This window comes from Rhyacophila brunnea, unplaced genomic scaffold (genome assembly GCF_057557595.1).
Source record: "Rhyacophila brunnea isolate RB1 unplaced genomic scaffold, BYU_Rbru_1.0 scaffold_2, whole genome shotgun sequence".
NCBI lineage: Eukaryota > Metazoa > Arthropoda > Insecta > Trichoptera > Rhyacophilidae > Rhyacophila > Rhyacophila brunnea.
In genome coordinates this window covers 38,353,725-38,375,258 of record NW_028232859.1, presented here as the reverse complement: position 1 = coordinate 38,375,258, position 21,534 = coordinate 38,353,725, and the positions used below count along the sequence as shown (strand labels likewise).

General features: G+C 31.7%; 1 protein-coding gene across 1 annotated transcript in view; it reads right to left on the bottom strand.

Annotated features, from left to right (window-relative positions):
• Nucleotides 1-21,534, bottom strand: part of LOC147072286 (uncharacterized) — a 76,388-nt gene that overhangs the window by 14,837 nt on the left and 40,017 nt on the right. Inside the window, exon 2 of the mRNA XM_085947781.1 lies at nucleotides 9,930-9,969. Coding sequence (XP_085803907.1) covers nucleotides 9,930-9,969 — 40 coding nt within the window. The remainder of the gene's footprint in view (nucleotides 1-9,929; nucleotides 9,970-21,534) is intronic.

The window sequence follows — 21,534 nt, the reverse complement described above, 5'->3', positions numbered from 1 at the left end:
AGCCAAATTGTTAATGAAACAGGATAACAAAGGTACCAGAGAGCCGCATATATATGTAATATACATATGTATATGGTTTTTTAGGGGGGGGGGGAATCAAGATTTTTTATTTAAAAAATAATTAGAACGGCGTCCATGCATCGCTTTTGATAGCTTTGTTATATCTGGCAAATATCTACTTATTTTTAATTGAATACATGATTTTAAGTTGTCATTCGTTATTCTGCTTCTAAGTTTTTTTTTATTTGGTTCATAGATGAGAATGTTTGTTCGCATATATAGGTACATATAGAGGCAAATATTGTGAGAATACCAAAAGCTAGTTTTTTAACGCGTCATAATATGTTTCAGGTAAACTATTCCCATGTAGGTACGTATCAAATATTATTGTTTCTATTTTAGGCAGTTGTTTTATAGCTGTCCACTTGACGTGCTGAGAAATCAAATTGGATTTCTCTCTTTCGAGTTCTTCCAGGGGGCTGGTCAGATATGTGAATTTGTTACTCCACAGTTCCTTGCTTTTTAAATCTATTAACTGTATGTGGAGTGAACCAGCATCTGTGTCAAACGGTGTCAAGTTAAGTTCATTGACATTTATTTTAAAAGGACGTACGATAAAATCAACTGTAGGTAGTCTTATTTGTTTGTTTTTCATTTTTCTTAATACGCTGCTGAAATAAATTGCATCAAAACAAGTGCTTTTTTCGCCACGATACTGTTTTAAATTCTTGAAGTGAAGTAATTCACCTGTCTCTATATCTTCGATGATAACTTTTAGTTTATTTCCAAAGTACTCTTCTTCTTCAAATAATATATATGCGATGTTTTAGGATATGAAGCAATGTCGACCATGAAATGTAATTTTTGTAGCCATATGTCTTCTTCCAATTCCTGATGTTTAATGTTTTTTCGCGTAGGAACAATTTAGCAAATCTTATTGTGCAGAAGTAAATCTAGGTACTCGCTACCCATTTCAGCAACACGTGTGCGCACGCAAGTAGGTAGAGTAAATAGTGGTAGAGAGTATGCCATGACCCCCACATCCTGAACCGGCCCCCCTACCTATCGCTAAAGATAAAGGAGGTATGACGCTCTACAGTAGCGTTTTCCAAATGGTGTATGCGGTAAAATTAATGTGTATACTTAATGTTTTTTTGCTTATTTTAATACAGCCATTTGAATCATGGAGTTGCCGAGTATCGACAGACAATTACTTTTTTTATCGTACAACCACATACTATTAAATAATAGCATTATTGAAGGAAGCAGTCGGAAATTTGTGATGTGTGTTTATCTCACTTATCTGGTGAACTCGCCTCGCCGGGCCCCTAGCTAGAGCCCTGTCAGACCCCCCTTGTGGGGGCCATGGAGTATGCCGTACAAGTCTAAGTTTGTTCGGCGGCTTTATCTCATAAAGTTAGCAGGCTACTTGAGATGACGTGAAATTGGAGTTTATGTTTGAAGAGCCGCAAAGAGCCGCATGCGGCTCGCGAGTGTGGAGAAATATGTGATAAATTTAAGCACGTGTCAATGAATATGATATTTTAAATAGTTAATGACCCGGCTTCAAAACTTTGGTCCAGGGCAACTGGTTTTCACATTTCTATCGTATCACTTCTGCGTGCAGAAATAAAAACAATTATTATTGATAATACCGATTTCAGTGTATTATTATTAGATAACTTTACTGTATTCAATGACTTTGGTAAATATTCAATACGGAAGTGTTCACGAGGTCACCGAGAACTACGAAATCATAGTATGGTCTAGTACAATTAGATTGCATTAATTTGTGCATTTCTTTATAGCCCGGCTGACCAATTTATTCATCACTGTCTCAGCATAAATCAACAATGACCTGTTGGGTCCTTTTAGCAACAAAATAATCATTTCGCGTGGGATCGCGCCCGCATTGCGGATGGTGATATCATCATTAAACATGCAGACCACTATGGCTATCGATGACATATTCATTTTGCACTTTAAATAAACTATTACACTGCACTTATATCGGTACCTACCACGGCCGCAAGTAAATACGACGGTTACGCACAGTTGCTGTTCCATACATCATAAAAAGTACGATGGTACATAGTCAATATAAGTGGAAAAAGATTCGTATACAAGCGGTGGCAATTTGTAAACAGATAAAAATTATTTTATAAAAACACAACTTCTGAACATTAAAAATATACTTGGAAAACATGGACACTGTCAGTTTGAACAGATTAAATGAGTTTAATTAAAAATAATGATAAAGTGGTAGGTATTACTTATTCCAATATATTCTTGCGGAAAATGGGCCGGAAAACTACGGTTTTCATTTTCTACAAACGAGGAAAAATAATCCGATTCCCAGGCCGATTATAAAGATGTTCTTATGCGAAATATGCAATCGAAAATCTTCATTTACTACGTACAAGTTACCGCATTGCATTCGGAGATAATCAATAACTACCACTATCATTGATAATAATTAGCAATTCAGTCCTGAGACCTGACTATAAGCGCCTGCTAGACGCTTACGCCATGCTTTACGACAAGCTTACCTGCGGAAACCGGTTTGTATCGGGAAGCCCATGTGTATGGACGGGAAAACTGTACGCGAAAACCGAAAAGCGCTGTATGCTAAACCATTATCATCAGATGGATTCAGTGGCGTGACTAAAAATATTAGACCCCTATGAAACTGTTTAAAAAGGCCTTCCAAAATCAAAGTCGAAACATTTCAAAGCTCTTACAAATTTTCCTGCTAACTAATTTTTTCTGTATGTCGTGAGCGTTTTTCAGCTTTCCTTTCAACTTTTTTTTCCGATTTCCGTGCGATTTATTGTTAATCTATATTTTTGTGAACAGTATAATATTATAACTTTATTCCAAACTATTGGTCTGTGATTTATTAGCCTTGTCGAGCTGGACCCCAATGTCTTGGATATTCTTGTGAAGAGATACGAGTAGCTACGCCAATCGGCTGATTTATAAATGACAGCGAAAAGCACCCAAACTGTATGGATTTTTCATATTAGTATGTCAACTGCTCTGTTTGGCGATCCTGTACAGTGTACATTATTAATCAATAAGTAACTAGCTTTTATTTAAAATACTTACGACATTGGTTTGACAACAATGGTGTTCCACTTAGATCAAATAAAAAATTGATATTAATCCGAATTAAATATTAATTGATAATAAATACTGTTTCGTTCTTACTGATGAACTAAATTTACACAACTTTTAATAAGAATAATTATATTAAATATAATGTACTTAACAAAAACATTCAAAATGGCTGAAAGTTAAGCCATAATTAATTATTATTAAATATTATTTGTTTCGAATTGATGTTCAATTATTTTAATAAATGTCGTACTTACATAACGTTTTATTTAAAAAAAAAATGAACAAATTAACTCATTGGCAAAGTGTCGATTGCTGAAAATTTCATTCGACTTGAATGCTCTTCTGCAATAATTTATCATGGCACTCACAATACAAGTACAAGTTTAGTGTTTTCGTACAAATTATCGGACACACCGGCATACAAAGGAGGGTGACTCACCAAGCTTTTGCTTGTTATAATGATCAAAATAATCCAAAATAGAACGTCACAATTATTCAATATGTCAATAATATTAATACGTTAGTACAAAAATAAAATTACCATTTTGTTTTATCATTATCAGTTCTTAAATGACCTTCCTCGTACGATTTACAGTAAACAATATCAATAAAAATGAAGAGATGTTTTTTTTTAAAGGTAGGTACTTATCGAGTAATAAAAAAGTCTACAGGCTCTTAACTAAAGTTTGAACTAAGAAGTTTTTGAAGCAAATAATATTATTTATTTATGCAAATCATTATTTACTGTTCAAAAAATACAAGTAGGTGTGAACTGCCTGTTGTAATGTTTGTAATCAATAATCATAATCAATTTATTATTTGTACTCAGCACATTAAACTATTTTGTGATTTGACGTCATTATTCAATCCAAACGATTACTAACCACTTGTAGTGCGGTAGGTATTTCAATTATATTACATGTAATATATTATATGACACAATGGCAATTCAAAGCACTTGCATATAAATTACACCTAATAAATACATTGGCTGAATATAGTATGAGACTATGAGTCCATAATGAGGTTACGAATCGAGATGACCCTAAGTACCAACCCTTTTAAGACGAAAGCGGTAGGTACTTTTAAACAGAGACCTCTTAATAAGAATTCGAATACAATTATAGTCTATCTATTCTATATGGAATGTATGTCTTATCCCATTCGGGGCGCAAAATCGACAAAACATTAACATCCCGCACCCAAATCTGATTTCCATGAGATCGATCTGGTATGAATCCATGTATGTATAGCATGGCCCACACAAAGGGGGCTGACAGGACTCTAGCCTAGGGCCCTGGCTTAGTGGCGGGTCGACCAGTTAAGTGAAAAATTCACACAAAAAAAATTCTCTAATAGTAAAAAAAAAGTCGCACGTGGTGCTATTTTCCTTAATGATTATTAACATTTAAAAATATGTGGTTGTGTGATGTAATTTGATGTGATATGATGATTGATATAATTAAATGATAATTCACGCGTAGAATTTTATTTTATAAGTAATTAATTTAAGTGTGTTTCCTGACTTACAAAATGACTTTTTATGGCGAGGGTTGCATGTTACTTGGTTACCACAAAAGGAGGCGCGATCAGTGCTTTATAATATGCTAAGTGCCGACAACTCAATAAATCGACTGGATTTATTCACTAAATTAATCATTAAAACACTAAGATACACGGAATACCCTTAACCCTAGGGTTCCGTGGAGACCACTTGGGGAACACTACTGTAGAAAATCACACTGCCCTTAACCTTAGCGATGGGTAGTGGGGTCAGCTATAGATCCTATCCTGGGGGCCCGTTTCAGATTGTGGGGCCATAATTTATAGTATGGCTATGTATGAATCGAATATGAAATTAATGCATGCATACGGGCCTGAAACGCATAGTCATTTTGGACGATTATTCTTAGACATTTTTCAATACGTTTGGTTATCGAATCAGTGACGTCCTGTGGGGGTAGGCAGATTGAGCGTCGCTTGGGGGCGGCAGTTACTCGAAGGGCGGCAAATCGAGGAGAATCATTTGGAATATATAACAATAGTTACCTAAACTAAAAACTAAATAACGAACATATTATCTTTCCATTGAAAAAATAAGCTCACTGGTTTTATCGGGTTCGCGATATCTAGTTTACTTCCGTTGCCCTTCGACGTCTTTGATGACCAGAAACGACACGTGCAGATTTGCGAATAATTAATCTGATATTTTGTTAGTAATATCAGATTAATTATTCGCAAATTAAACACATTTCTTAGATATTGGACTCATGAAAGGATGATAAAAATACTGCATAAAAAAATGAAGCGGCATTTTGGCGCTGGCTAGGGGCGGCATTTTATCTAGGGATGTCACTGTATCGAATCAACCGATTGGATATTGATCCAATCGGGCTTCGCGCTCTGGGGGGCCTTGCGCCCTAAGTGACCTCGAGAGTCGCAATAAAACGATATATTAAAGTTGGTTATTAATTTAAATTAAATATTTGAGTCAGTATAAAACATACACTGAAATGCGGGGTCGATGTGCATTAGAACCAACGAATTCTTGGGAAAAACATGTTTTTAATTAATTAATTAAACCTCGATGGCAGAGCAGTTACGGTGTCGGCTTATAGTGTTGTGATATAGTGAGATGTTGGGTTTTCAATGTGTTTGACCTAATGCGTAGAGCAAGTGACTAACATACATTTATCGTAAAATTACAAATAAAACCTGTTAGGCAATACAACCTTCCTTCTGTGTATGTTCATTATTTAAAATTCTAAGGGTCGCACATAGCTTAAAAAACATCATGGGTATGATTGATAAATATATCCTAAATTAGCCCATTGCTATTATGAGAAATGCAATATAAAACAATATTATTAGACAATTAATAAAAAGGCTAGTATTTAGCTATATTGTAATTATTGTATATGTTAATTATTCGCTATCTAAGTAGCTAGGAGTTGAAAATTATGAAAATGGATAATTTCTTGATGGAAAGACAAAAAAATATCATTCTGTAAGTATCGGCTAAATGTATATAATTATACATTTAGCCGATAAGCTTAAATATATATACCCCTATAATAATGGTAGGTGGACAAAAATGTAAGTAGATATGTGTCGAAATACTATTATTATTGTGCATAGAAAACTCTTGGAAAAGCAGAGTGTGAAATTTTTCTGATTGACGTCGATTAGCACACCTTCCTACGCTTTTCAGACGCTCACAAAATGCTTGGCATGAATATTATATATTAAAAGAGTACATATTAAAAAACGATATATGAATGAAAATCTGACTAGAAATCAACATTTTTAAAATTCATATCCACTTAATGTCCACCATTAAGTGGAGATGTATTTTAAAAGAGCGCCACAGGAAAACACAATTATTTTAAAGTATCGAAACAAATTTTATTATAAAGGTAACAATTAATAAGTATTGGTTTGCTTTACGATATTCACGATAGGTATCCGTTGCATGTAGAGGAGACAGCAAACTACGGTACAAATGCTAAATCCGACCCTGTCTCTTTTGCTATGGCCCGAAAGCTGAGAATGGATTTTATATATTCCCAAGCTATCAAAATTAAAAGAAGATAATATAGAAATAATATAATATAACATAGAAGATAATAAGGATATATTTTCTGAGCTCTCACTGTGTCAGCAGCGTTTTTCGGATCTTGATGTAAATGCAAAAGACATTTCCAATTATTGAGGAGCTCTTTTTTGTGCGGCCTATTTCGTGGATTGTTATTGATATTTTTGGAGTTAATACTTTTGTAATACAAACATTAGAAATGTATGATACTATTAATTGGAATGAAAAAGTCATTTTTGCCCGAAAGTGGAGTTGGCACCTCTGTGTATTAAGACGTCGATAAAGGCCTTGTCAGAAAGTACCAAAATAGTAAATAATATTGATTTGTTAAACATTAAATCTTGTATCACCTACAATCTATATTAGGTAATAAATATAATAATATATCAAATTATATTATTATCGGTAGGTAGTTAATTGTAAGCGAAATCAGCTAAATGCGTAGTTATCTTCTTACTAATATGTAATAATGTGATAGATGTCTAGTCATTTTTCCAACGTAAAAAAGTGGTGTGCCAAAGAAAGTTTAACAGCTAATTTAAATGTTTTATAGCTTGTCAAACAGATATTTACCTTACTTTGATATACCTACGCAATTTATTATAAAAACAAAATTTACAGTGTGATATATTTAGTATTTGTGATTGTGATCATTGTCGTCACAATCACAAAATAAAAGTAAGTTTCTAAAATGGATTTAGAATAGAGTAAAGTGTAAAGTTAAAGAGAGCATGAGACATAAGCAAGGGCCATGAGTTACCTGCATCCCTTTCAAATCAAAGTTCATTTTGAACATAACAAGTGTACCTACCTATAATTTTTATGTCCCCTTGAAATGTCCTCGAGGTAATTTAAAGGAATGATATATCTACTGTTATATAACACTATTGACTTTGTAGGTACATATTATGTATAATTATTAGTTTTGGGACTTTAATAGGTAATATGTAATTAATTTATCACAATATTAGATATAGTTTTTAAAGATTTCCCTTATTTATTATATTTTTATTAAATTCTGAAAACACCTTACAATAATATGATCGTATTGGTAGTAGTTACTTACTTAACTCAGATTAAAACAGACCTTATAATTAATTTGTATTTTTTTTTAAATATATACTTATAATTATATGATTGCTTTATTTTTTAATCTTTAGACTAATAATTCCTTCTCAATGCCATATTTGCTGTAGAAATAAACTTTCGAAAATTGTACTTAAATCCAAACTTGGCTTTCCCACAAAGAATGATTTTCAATGAATTAAACTGTAAGATAACATGAAAGAGAAATTAAGTAAAACTTGATTCAGGCTTACCGAACGTTGGCAAAACGTGGGCTTTTTATGTCTGAGTGCCGCCCTGTTTGGAAAATTTGAGAGATTGACTTGTAGCTAACTTAATCGGTTGACCAGATATCCTTTTTTGCTTCATTTCACATATTTAGGCTCCATCTCTATGGAAGAAGGTTTATTTCAACGTCTTCGCCTACGACCAATCTTCCACAATATTATCCATTTATACATATAATATATCAGTGGCGAAGGGCGGAGGTAGGCTGTTAAGATCCGACATAAATAGTGCTCATTAAACTTTGTCAGTTATAAGTATTTGTTTTTATTGAACTAAGACTACAATTTACATGTGGTGTTGGTTAGTTTTTAAAAATCAATTAAAACCTGCCTAAACCACACCAAAATAGTTTTGATAGATACGCTTTGTGCGATCAGACAAAATTGTGCACGCGTTTTCTTCATACTTATTTGTTTTCGTTGACTTAAGAATACATATTACACATTTTGTTGGTATTTTTTTTTAAATTCATTAAGCCCTGCCTAAACCAAACCATAATAGATAAAAATATTATTATAACTATAAAATATCCAAAATGATTTTAGATGAATTTTAGATATTTTATAGATAGATGAGTATTTTTTGACTATTATTTATTATGGATTGTTTTTCGCAGGGTTTAATTGAATTTTTAAAACTAACTAACACCATCTACAAACATCTACAAATACGTATGACTGACAGAGTGTAGTGTGCACTATTTATTAACAGCCTACCTCCACCCTTCGCCACTGATATAATAATTATTATATTATAAAATAATATGTATTTTTTGTAATATTTCATAATTTTCCTTTGATAAATTCTTAAACACGTACCTACAAACATCCATTCAACCGAAAATAAAAATGTACGTATGCTTTAATAAAAAATACACGCGTCGACGTTCCGCCATTGTAAAAATACCACACATATTCCACGAGGCATCAATCTTGTTTAAATCCGTACTGAATTACAATATGACTGCAGTTTTTGAGTGCTGTGTTGTTTATTCAACATGTGAGCACGAAAAATGCGGCGGCCGACGTATTTTCGGTGATATTATTTCCACACGCGATATGAAAGTTTTCCGACTCATTACTTACATACTTGCCGTACGCGAGCCAACTTAATGGAAATTAAAAACAGATGTTCTAAATATTAAAGACACCGATTAACATTTCTTTTATAGATTGTCACCTTGTCATAAAAAATACATTTCTTAAATTATAAATGAGTCTAAATGAGAGTAAAATAACAGTAAAAAGACTTTTCTTGTATATTAGCAAGCTGCAAGACCGTTGTTATTTATTTCGCACATTGCTGTTTTAGTTGAATTACAAAATAACGAATAAATTTTTGGACCCATTCAAAAGTGATAATTTTTCTAATGGGTCTACTTTTTGGAATATTTTATAAGATTTTAGAATATAATATACCCACTAACATAAGGTTAAATGTAGGATTGTAAACACTCATAATAGGAATCATGATATTATATAATGTGTATACTTCAACTTATCGCGGGATTCATAGCATCTTACACATGCTTGACTATATTCAGGCCGTGACACTGAGTTGCGAATTACGATGGTAGTACTAGTTATCGATTATCTTCGAATACATTGCAGTAACCAAATTAAGATTTCCGATTGCACACTTCGTTAAATTATTACAATTTATTTCAATATGAAACAAACATATTTTTTTACAAACAGTTTACCATATTGCATTCGAACTATGAGCAAAAACTAGCACTACTGTCAAATTTAGCAGTTTCGTGTCACGGTCTGACTATAGTGGGTCTTGCATCTTACATTTAAAAAAATGTATAAATTGATTAAATATATAATATTATGTAGCAATACAAGAAAGCACATACCTCTGCTGATCTGTTTCCCGAGTATTAAATCCTCTGCATTCTGGAAAAAAAATAGAAAATACCGATTTTAAATCAAAAGTCATACTAAAGTACAAACAAATATTGTGCCTACTGGTAAGAAGGCTTGTTATTATTAACAAACGATAATATCAGAAAATAATTTATTTATACAACACGATAAACACGTTTTGAAAATCACCTATTGTAATAAATTACGTTAGATTGACAAAATATTCATTTGCAGCTATGCTTGTGTTAATTCCTTTTTATGAATAAAACATTAACTCATTATAATTTGTGATATATTGTACATATTCACTAATACGGAACTAAATGTATAAAATGTAATCTAAAACATTCTAAATCGATGATTTATGTTATATTAGCTAATATACTGTACATATATCAGTGCAGTGATTTTAATAACACAAGGTATAAACTTTTTTTTATTCAACGAATAAAGCAGACTGGCGCGAATCCAGTCCCGCTGGCCATCGTATTTTTTCTAGTAGGTATGTTGCGTTTTCAAACTATCTATGATGTTTATATCCTTGTCGGAAATAGACGGCCGCACAGTATTTAGATCAAATTCATGTCTAAATAAAACATTTAACAGCACGTAATAAAAACTAAGGCAATATGTACAAGGGAAAGACGGAAGAAAACAGGTTGGTAAGTAAATCAAAAATACAATCATTTATATAAAATTCTGGTAGGTGCTATAATAGGTAGGTGAATAATAATAAGAGCAGCGTTACAATCAGATAATAGTTGATAACAATTAATGTCAAAATAATGTTCTTATTGAATCTAATAAAATAAAATTGCAACGTTAGATACTGTCTGCAATGCTCCACGAACAACGCGTATTTTTTTTAAATGGCCACCTCTTTCCGGTGAACTGTATGCACAGAGTAGTTTAAGTTTACGTTTCATTTTTGCTGTAAGTTCTACAGGGAAATATAATACGTACAGTTTACATGTAATTATTGTTTATACCTATATTGCTATATTATTGTTTATCGGTATTGTATTCTTAGTAGGTATTATAGAATGAAAAACAAAGTACCAACCCAATTGAAATCGCTTTATGTTACGTAATTTTAACACAATTTCAATCAAATTAAATCGAAAATAGAATATGAAGTCCAATCGAAATAACAAGAACACAATCGAAATGCATTTCCGGCTACATTAAAAGCTTATTTTACGATCTCTATAAGATGCATACATACTTGAATGTTTGATTTAGGTAGTTATTGCAGCTTTATAAATACTTATCCCATTACAAAGTTCTAAAGCGATGTTAATGCAATGTGCAATATTATGCTTAAAGATATAATTATACGTATAAATTTATTTATAATAAAAATAATATAATGTGTATAACTTTTTAACATCAACGTGATTTTTCACGTCATACGTAAGTAATAAAATAACAAATTAATAGGCTCCGGAGGTACCTATAAGGCGTAGAATCGAAGGAGAGAGAGGTGGAATATTTTTATGAGGGGAAATTGGTCAGGATGAAGACTGATTATGGTAAAGTGATTTATTGACACACTAGATTTCTTTTATTTTGTTAACTGTCAATTCATGGTGGAACTGAATTGTATTGTTGTTTAATTTAATAAAACGCAAATTTTTTTGTAGTACTTATTCCACTTTTAATCAATAAATTAGTACCGATTTCGTCCGCCTCAGAGGGACATTTTCAAGTGAACACACTAGATATTAGAAAGACGTGGTTTTCGCAGGGTTTAATTGAAATTTAAAGACTAATCAACACTATCACTGTAAGTTGTTGTCTTATTTCAATGAAAACGAAAACGTATGACTGAAAAACTTTAGTGTGGCTATCTATGTGTGTACTGTTTATGGCGGATCTTAAGGGCGTACGTGCTCTGCGTGGGTCAAAATGAAGCTTTTTTCTATTTTCAAAGCATTATCCTGGACAAACCTTAAACGTTGTAGATAATCTCCTTATATAATTTTGAAGCCTTATTATCCTTTATATTTATTTTAAACATTTGATGACTGTATAAAGTATTTTTATTATATAAAATAGTATTCTTTTAAACCTCTCGCTCTAATATTTTAGAATATAGTCATATTTCAGTACATAAATGTGCAATGGTGTTAAGATTTTTTACATTTATTAATTTTTAAACGCATTTATAAAACCATCAGTATAATTTATATCGACATTATTATAGTGAAATATTTACGATAAAAAATTATATTTATAATCTCTGTCATCCCAAATTTGACAAGAATTAGGCATTTGATTATTCAAAAAATGGGCAAGATTAACACATTTGAAGATAATTCTAAAGATACTAATTATAAGCTATGTCTTTGACCATTCAAGTGTGATAAACATTCTACGAATAATGATCGCTTTATAATAATTATTGACCTACGAATAAGGTAGTGTTTTTTTTAAAATACGCCGTTTCTTTTGGCATTCCCCAGTGGTTAAGCTACAACATACGGCCGTAGCCATAACAAACAACAACTGAAGTAGGGAGTAAGAATATGTTAACGCGCGTGTTTGAACATGTACCGTTTAAAAAAAAAAAGATTTTTTTCCGGTTAGGTTAGGTAAGGTTATCAAATTTGGGATCACAGAGATTATCAATATATTTTTTTATCGTAAATATTTCACTATAATAATATCGACATAAATTATACTGATGGTTTTATAAATGCGTTTAAAAATTAATAAATGTAAAAAATCTTAACACCACTGCACATTTATGTACTGAAATATGACTATATTCTAAAACATTAGAGCGAGAGGTTTAAAAGAATACTATTTTATGTAATAAAAATACTTTATGCAGTCATAAAATGTTTAAAATAAATATAAATAGATTATCTACAACGTTTAAGGAATGTCCAGGATCATGCTTTGAAAATATAATAAAAGCTCCATTTTGACCCACGCTGACCACGTCCGCCCTTAAATAAAATATGTTTGATATAGATCCACCAGTATATAAGTTGAGTAAGGCCATCCTCCCACGGCGCAACTTATGTCCGTCGGAACTGAAACTAAAATTCCAGCCAGTATCTAGCTAATGTATTTTAATGGCGGCTCGCTGACGGCGAGACTGGAATCTCTCAGCTTCAAAACGGTCGCGAAGAGATGCGACATGCTAGTCGCGCGGTCTCTGAATTTTCCAGTCACCGTAAAACAGTGGTACCAACATCATTAGATTTCGGTGAAAAATCATATTTTCTTACCAAAATTGGTTAAATATTAATTGGAAAATCAAAATAACCGTATGTAAACGCTGCAGCGCGCGTGTTGTCAGTTTTTGTACAACACGGTTGATAGTTGAGTTTGACAGTTTGAGGTTATGTGATTATTATTTCAACTGGGTTTCAGTAGCGCCGTGTGCGAAGCATCACATTGGTCAGTTTATGAGTTCCTTCACAAACTAGTTCCATCAGATTTCAGTTGCGCCGTGGGAGGATGGCCTAAGAGTGAGGGTGCCACATGCTAACATTTGACGCATCATTCAATACTTCTTATACTGTGATGAGGTTAGTTCTAAATTCGAACACCGGACGATTTATGATGTTAAATTTATATCACTTCGTTTTAGCTTTCATGCATGGACGATTTTTTGACGAACTAATAATATTATTGTATACTCGTATGTATTTAGGTATATATCGCCACCCCGCACAAACTATCGTATTTGCAAAGTTATTACCTACTTTAAGTATCAATAAAACTGAATTCGTATATTACAAAATATAATATATTATACGTATGTACGTACCTACTTAACCGTATTAGTACTTTGTATAAGTATATTTTTTATTGTATGTAGGTATAGCTTTTAATAAATTATGGATATACATACAGATAAGTAATAGTTTTGTCGTGGTTCTTGTTTATAAAGTACTATTCATCAAGTTTATTAATTTATTGACTTCTGTCAGGAATCTCGTTTGTATTTACGTATGGGTGTAATAATAGTATATTTTTTATGATTCATCTGCATATGATTCCCAACAGGGTTACGTGAGCCGTTTCAGGGTCTCCACTAGAATTCGCAGAACCTACGACTTTGGAACATATTTGGTAATAGAGTAAAATAGTTTAGGGGGAATTTTTCAAACAATAGAATATTTAAAATTTAAAATTGAAGAATCAAGTTGTCGATAATGAAAATCACCACTTACTACGCACTGTTCATTTTTTTGCTGCCAAATCGTTTATGTTTAAAGGTTTAAAGGGCCAACAAGGTCACAAAACGGTAATAATTTATTGTTATATGTACCTATCATTTATTATTTAACTGTTTATTGACGTACCTGATAGCTTTCGACTAATTAAAAGGTATTCTCCGACAACAAGATATCGGCGATAACAGGAAGTCACTCTAATCGCATGTAGAAGACTTTTAGTGACGTACCTGTCATGGCGGCAACGCACTCCTAATCGTTTTAGACATATTTTTATTATAAAAAGCTTTAAATTACGTAAATTGACAGATTTGTACACCACGGGAATGTCAGTTTAAATGATAAATTTGGGGGCGTTCTTCATTTGAAAATCGAAGTGTGATTAGCTGCACTGTCGGGGATTGTCAGTTCATAGTTTTGACACGTGGACAAGAATTTATTGTTCGACTGTATGTTAAAATATCTTTCCCATTATATTATTCCCGGCTTTTAGAATACACATAGTAAAAGGCAGCGTTTTACTCTACGTAAAGGACAGCCGAACAGCACTTTGTGTCGGTATGATTGCCTATTGCTCTCCACATATTATAGTTTCTAAATATCGATAGTAGAGGTTCCCCGAAATTTTAGAAAATGTCCCAAGAATTCGGTGAAATTAAAAAAGGTTGGGAAGCATACGCCATCCACTGGCCTATGTACCAAACTAAAATTTATACTATCTATCATGTTATGTCCAATACAATCATGACAAACGGTCATAAATAATATCAATTGGTACGATATAATATTATTCAACCAACCTATTTGATTGGAATATATTTGATACAATAAGAATAGAATTGATAATTCCCACAAATAATCCCCACTGGTTTACTGGTACTTACTCGTAAGTACTCGCCATTCTATATTTGCCTGGCCGTTCAACTTACATTTTACAAAATTTATATTTAGGTGCAATTGTAATACCTACCTAACTATGTTTGTTTACAAGAACTAAATTCCTATGTATGGAGTGTGTGAAATAACCCTACTCAAATAACGTGTCTTTGGGAAAATCGTTGTTATTAATTTATTTAAATTAAATTCAACTAATTACATGATTATTTAATTATTCACAAGAATTAAGAATGTTAAACTCTTTATTATTGGATAGATACATAAAAAAATACTAAGTGTATTACAAAAAAATGGACCGACTTACATCTTTCTTTCACTGAGCTCTTTGCGGCACACTAGAAGGACACTCGTCACACACCAGTGTGCCGCGGCCAATGAATATTAATGTTATTGGCCGCGGCACACCTGCTTAAAATCACTGATATAAAATGCAGATAGGTATAATACATAGTTACATTTTTACGTTACTGGAGAGACACCATAGGATCGTACCAGTTGCAGGAGAGCGGTGAGAAAGAAATAAAAAAATGTTCAATTTAATTTAAGTATACTTTGTATGTACCTACCTATACCTCTATGGTACCTAGGTATAGACAAACATGAATCTTTTTCATTTGACAGCAGTACGACAATGTTTGTTTTTTTAGTTAGTTTATTAGTTATTAGTTTTATTTGGCTTTTTTATCATGTTCGATTCAGATGATCATAATATTATGTCATATGGGACTTCGAAAAGAGGAGGTTGTATTAACATTTTTTTTACGATAAATGAATGTTAACCACTTATTCAACGTATTAAGTCTATACTCTGGCATAGAACATTCTCAAAAACAACATGCGAATTTTCCAGACCCGGGATTCGAACTTGGGACCCACGACATATAAAATAATCGCTCGGCCATCATGAGCTGTTATAGTTATGATGACACGATTACAGACCAATAACTACGTGTTGATCTACCGAGTAAATATAGCAAGTTTCTCAGACTGTAATTTCATACTATTTGAATTATACTGAACCGTGTTGCACAACATATTTGTGGTAATACCCTGTTTACACAACGTGCATGGATTTAGTGCTCATATGACGTATTATTGTGCAAGTTGCAAGATTGCATGCATGTATCAAGAGTTCAAAAGCTTCTGAATTTTCACGCGATAGTTGGTCTGTGCGATATCTGAGCCTGCGCAGTAGAACGATAGTGGCGCCAGTAAATCAATACACGTGTATATACTTACTACATGCACTATAATTCCACATAATAACGTTTAACGAATTCTCAATTTTTTTAAGTTTTTCAAAATAAACGTTAAATATTCATTCGCGTCATCAGTAAAACTTATTATAACTGAATAAATAAATTATTATATTATATACTTTTACGCTGCAATCCTTTATCTTTTGTCTGCTAATATTGATTCAATTCAACCCAATGTTTATTATATTATACATACTATTAACATAATAATATACAATTATCTTCTAATTGTTAGTAAGTTATATTAATATATTATTATAGTAAGTTAGTAGGTACATAGGTCATGAGTAGAAACTTTTTATGCAGCATAACGAGAGAATTCGTTAGTGGAGTTTTCATTATTAAACTAATTGACACATTTTCAATTTATGGCTGGTTTTCTTACGGTCAACCGGTAGATCGATGGCCTCATATCAATAAGAATGTAATATGTCTACTATAAGGATATTTAAAATGTGTGTATGTACATAAAGGACATATTTAAACGATGCCATTAATCCTGGCCAACCTTCAACTAGATCCAATTAATAACTATTTGCCAGTACACGGTTAAAAAAATACATTTACCGTGAATGTAAGAAAATAATATAAAATATATGTTTAAATTAACAGAATTAATTACATACTTAGTAAATCATAAAATATAAGGTTATTGTTTATGCGTACAATATTTGTGGAGTTTTTTTTTACAAGTAGGTATTGTCAACATGATAATTACTATAATGGTGTTCATTTTCAATGACTTCGAGGAAAAACATAATATTAATAAGGAACTTATTTATTACTTTGTACTTTTTCCATACTATTTGATAACGATCATGAAATTGGCTTTAAAACGCGTGTGTCGCTAATGAGTAAGTTTTTTTTATTAACACAATATTTTTAATAGGCGGTGGGGGTACCAGAATCTTCCGCATCAACTCAACTCATCATCACTTTCTGTGATTACTGATTATCGTGCATTAAGTAATTTATTTTTGTGAAGACATTTATTTATTTATTTATTAGACGGAATATTTGGACAGATTAAATTGCTATTTTTATTAGTCGGGAAATACATTAAAACAATTATAACACAAAATTCTACACGTGAATATCAATCATCTCAACTAGGGAATCCAATCCCGAGCCAACATTCTGATCCCGGGATTTCGGGATTACAATTTGACAATCCCGGGATCCCGGGACTGGTCCCGGGATTAGCATTTTTTTCATTGTTAATATAATTTTTTTATATTTACAAATAACATTGATAAAATCGGTCAAAAATAAATCTAGTATAATTTATACTATTTAAGACATTTATTGTTAATATTGTATACGTCCAAACTTGGAAATACACAAGTTTCATAAAGTAAATAATATTTTAATATAAATAATAATGTGAATTTAATATGAGATTGCTGTTTCTGATAGTAAAAACATAATGAATGGATTAGCGAGATTTAAAATAGTAAAGCAAATAATCAAGGCGTACTTATGGCCTTTCCGCTTCACAAATCTAATTAGTCAGCCAAATATGAAACTGCCGTAAAACGTATGATATCATGGTAGAATTACTTGTTAAAGGTGCGAAGCATTGTTTTTTTCCAATCTTTCTCATTTTTTAATAATTCATGTGAAAAAATAAAATGAATCGGAAACCTACACATGGGTATAAATCAAACTTCATTCAAACTCAGTTTATTTCTAATGTAGCTATTTTTTATTAAAAGTATTTTTTCTGTTTTATTTTCGCTTTTATTTTATTTTCCATAAAAATTGATAAAAAAATCAATCCCGAAATCCCGGGATTATGTTTATCAATCCCGGGATTCATAGGTATCGAAAATAGCTCGGGATCCCGGGATTGGAATCCCTAATCTCAACTGATCACATCAAGTTGCAGTCCATAGCAATCTTTAATAATTATCCTTTAGGTGTACCTACATATTTACGAATCTCAATCGCGCTTTGTGAACAAAGTAGGCATTTAGATTTTCATCTCTAATATACATAATCACATCAGTTATGTTATTTAATGTGTTAGAATGTCATTATTAAATATAATTAGGTATTCAAAATGTGTGATGTAAAAATGTCATAAAAGTTTTTTTTCTATAACGTAAAGTTATTAATTAAGACTAGTAAAGTACAAAACTTGAGTGTGTAAAAAATGGCTGAGAAATGAAAATCTAAATTCTATGCGAATATATGAATGGCAAATCAAAACGCTTTATATGATTGCCCATTTTAAAGGTCAACTCGAACATTATATGACGGAATCCAGACTATTTCTATAGATTTATAGAATATATTTCTTTTTTTATCCGCCTATGTTCTGTTATTACAAATTCGTGTTTAGAGGGCATTGCAAGTTGCCATTTAACGTCATAATTCATTGCAGATTAGAAAATGTAAGTATAGCCGTCCAAATTATAAAAAAAATGACAACCAAAATTATCTTCCAAAATTTATAAACATTCTGCATGCTTAAAATGCATCAAACATAAATTGCCATTAATGTTAGTTTGAATAATTCTTAATTTAAAAAATAAATAAAAAATGCATCTATCTTTTATTATGATAATTTTATTATCATTAGCTCATTATTATAAGTTAATACCTGTTAGTGAATGTCAAAAAAATAACAATAGAAAAAACATTGAAATGAATAACAAAACGATAGGTACGTATTCCATTTTGAAGACGGTGTGGTAGAGGTAGGCGCCTATCTCAAGTTGTGGGTGTGTGTTCCAGAGCTAATTCGCGTTGCTTTTTTCAATAATTGGTATTTGATCCAGAATTGATAATTATTAATCATCACAAAATACGTTTGTTAATTAAACTACATCCAATACTCATACTATACGATAATTTGCCTTTTTCTATTACATAATAATATATTATATTGTAAAAAAAAAACATTTTCATTATGTAGCGCATGACCTGAAGCGGGCCCCTTGGCCAGGATCATTGTCGGGCCCCCCTACCTATCCCTAGGGTTAAAAATAGACAATCTACAGAAACGTTTCCCAAATCGTATTCCAGGTAAAATTAAGGATATTCAGTGCATCATTAACGATTTTTTGTATTTTTCAATAAATTCATTTGTGTTATGAAGTTTTCGAATATCGACACACAATATTCAAAATTAACATCACACAATCACATACCTATTTTTAAATGGTAATATTCTTAAAGTAAAATAGCGCCGCAGGCGACTTTTTTACCATTAGAGCAAATTTGTGATGTGTGTTTATCTCACTTATAATGTAGACGCGCAACGCGGGCCCCCAGTCTAGAGCCCTGTCAGCCCTCCCCTTGTGGAGACATGCTTTATTATTGGCTCTACAGTATAAGTACCTACTGCATTGACAATCATAAGATAAGACATTTAATAACCATTTCCAAGAGACCAGAATAATCTATGTACGATGGGTGAAGTGACTCCCAACCAGGATTTCGTAAAAGCTCGCGGAATGATGCAACTTTCCAGATTTTTATAAGTCAGTAATTTTATTAAGTATTTCAGCTGCCTCATTAAGAAACAATTAATCGTTTTGGAAATGTAGCTTCATATTAAAATAATCTATATTAACAACAAAAGAGAGCTAAGATATAAAATGGTCGTTTATACCCAGTAAGACAAAAATGGTGTAAAATGTACCTACGTACATATCAATGTAATCTCTGTGTTATCAAGTTACCCAAGCTTTTATAAAATATTGTAAGTGATTGTCCACACTGGTTGTGAAAAACTTCCATATTGACTAGGTGCCTACTTTAAATAATGTGGAAATAGTATTGAAACTCTTTATTAAAATTGTTATCGGTACCTAATTTGATTTTATTTATGATCTAGTATCTAAGTACTGCGGGAATTTCAGGATTTTTTCACAAACCCAAAAATGAACTTTCATTAGTTTTCATTGTGATTCACCCACAAATATTGAAAGACTATGATATGAATTATGATAAAAAAAAACACATTTTTTTACACTTTCTGACTAATTATAGTGTACATATACATTAAATATAGTTAACTTAGCGTTAACTTTGAAATAATTTACTTGTACTATGTAAATATCACAAAAAACAGCTGAATCGATCACGAAAATTATTAAAGCTAAAGTGTTTAATTAAAAAATAGAAACGCTGAAATTGTTTGTAACCGCTGATAGCATGTATCTAAAATTTTGACAATGTGTCTGACACTCTTTTCTTGGTCATTAATGTGCTCCGAATCAAAAATCAGTTAGTGACATTAACGCGTCTGAATTCATATTTTTTCAAACTTTTCGTTTTCTGAGTGTTGTACCAACATTCAATTAATCAATATCCACTTTCAATAATCTAAATCGAAATAACTGACGAACTAATGAATTTAATATAGTTGGTAGTTAATTAATGCATCAGTAATCGTGCCAATAAATAAATTATTGAATGGTTGACTAACATAAGAATACAAGATCCAAATATAATAATTTGAACTTTCATGAAATGTATGAAAAATAATTTTGTAAGTAGACGTAGTAATATATTATAGGTACTCTTATTTTTTCTTCAGGAATTCAAGACCTTGACCAAGTATTGGATTGATTGAATGAATGATCGCTCGAGACTTCCTCTAAATTTTAAAATAATTTCACGAAATAGCTTGCTTTGAAATGAAACTGACTTTAACCAGAAAAATAAATATTTGTCATGTTATGTTAGACTCGACGTAACCTTGTCTGTTTAAGAGTATGCAAGACATATGTTATTCTTCGTGTCTTATTTAAACGATAGCGTGCCTATTCAGCTATTTGCCAAAATGACGACCTATTTGTATAATTGACATGAAAAATTTCTTTCTTCTTGAACTGTCTCCATATTTCATCATCGTCGGCTCACGGCTATTTGCTAATTGGCGTTACATATTATTATATTACCTAAAAGAAAATTATTTTAGCAATAATATAGCAGAAATGGAAAATTGGTGATACTTTAGATCAGGTGTTCTTAACCTTATCGTGGTCGCGGGCGCATTCGTGATTAAGGATAATAAATAGTAGCGGGCGAACGCCGGATTTCTAAAAAAAAAGATTTTTATTATGAATAGGTATTATATATTACATTTCTTTAATAATCAGTGTCAAATAATTTTAGGTCAACACTGTTTTACCGATCATTTTTTTCATCTTTGGAAAATGTACAAGAAAATTTACCGCCAAACTACTTATCCAAAACTGTATCAGCTTAACTTTGAAAGATTTTATAAAGCT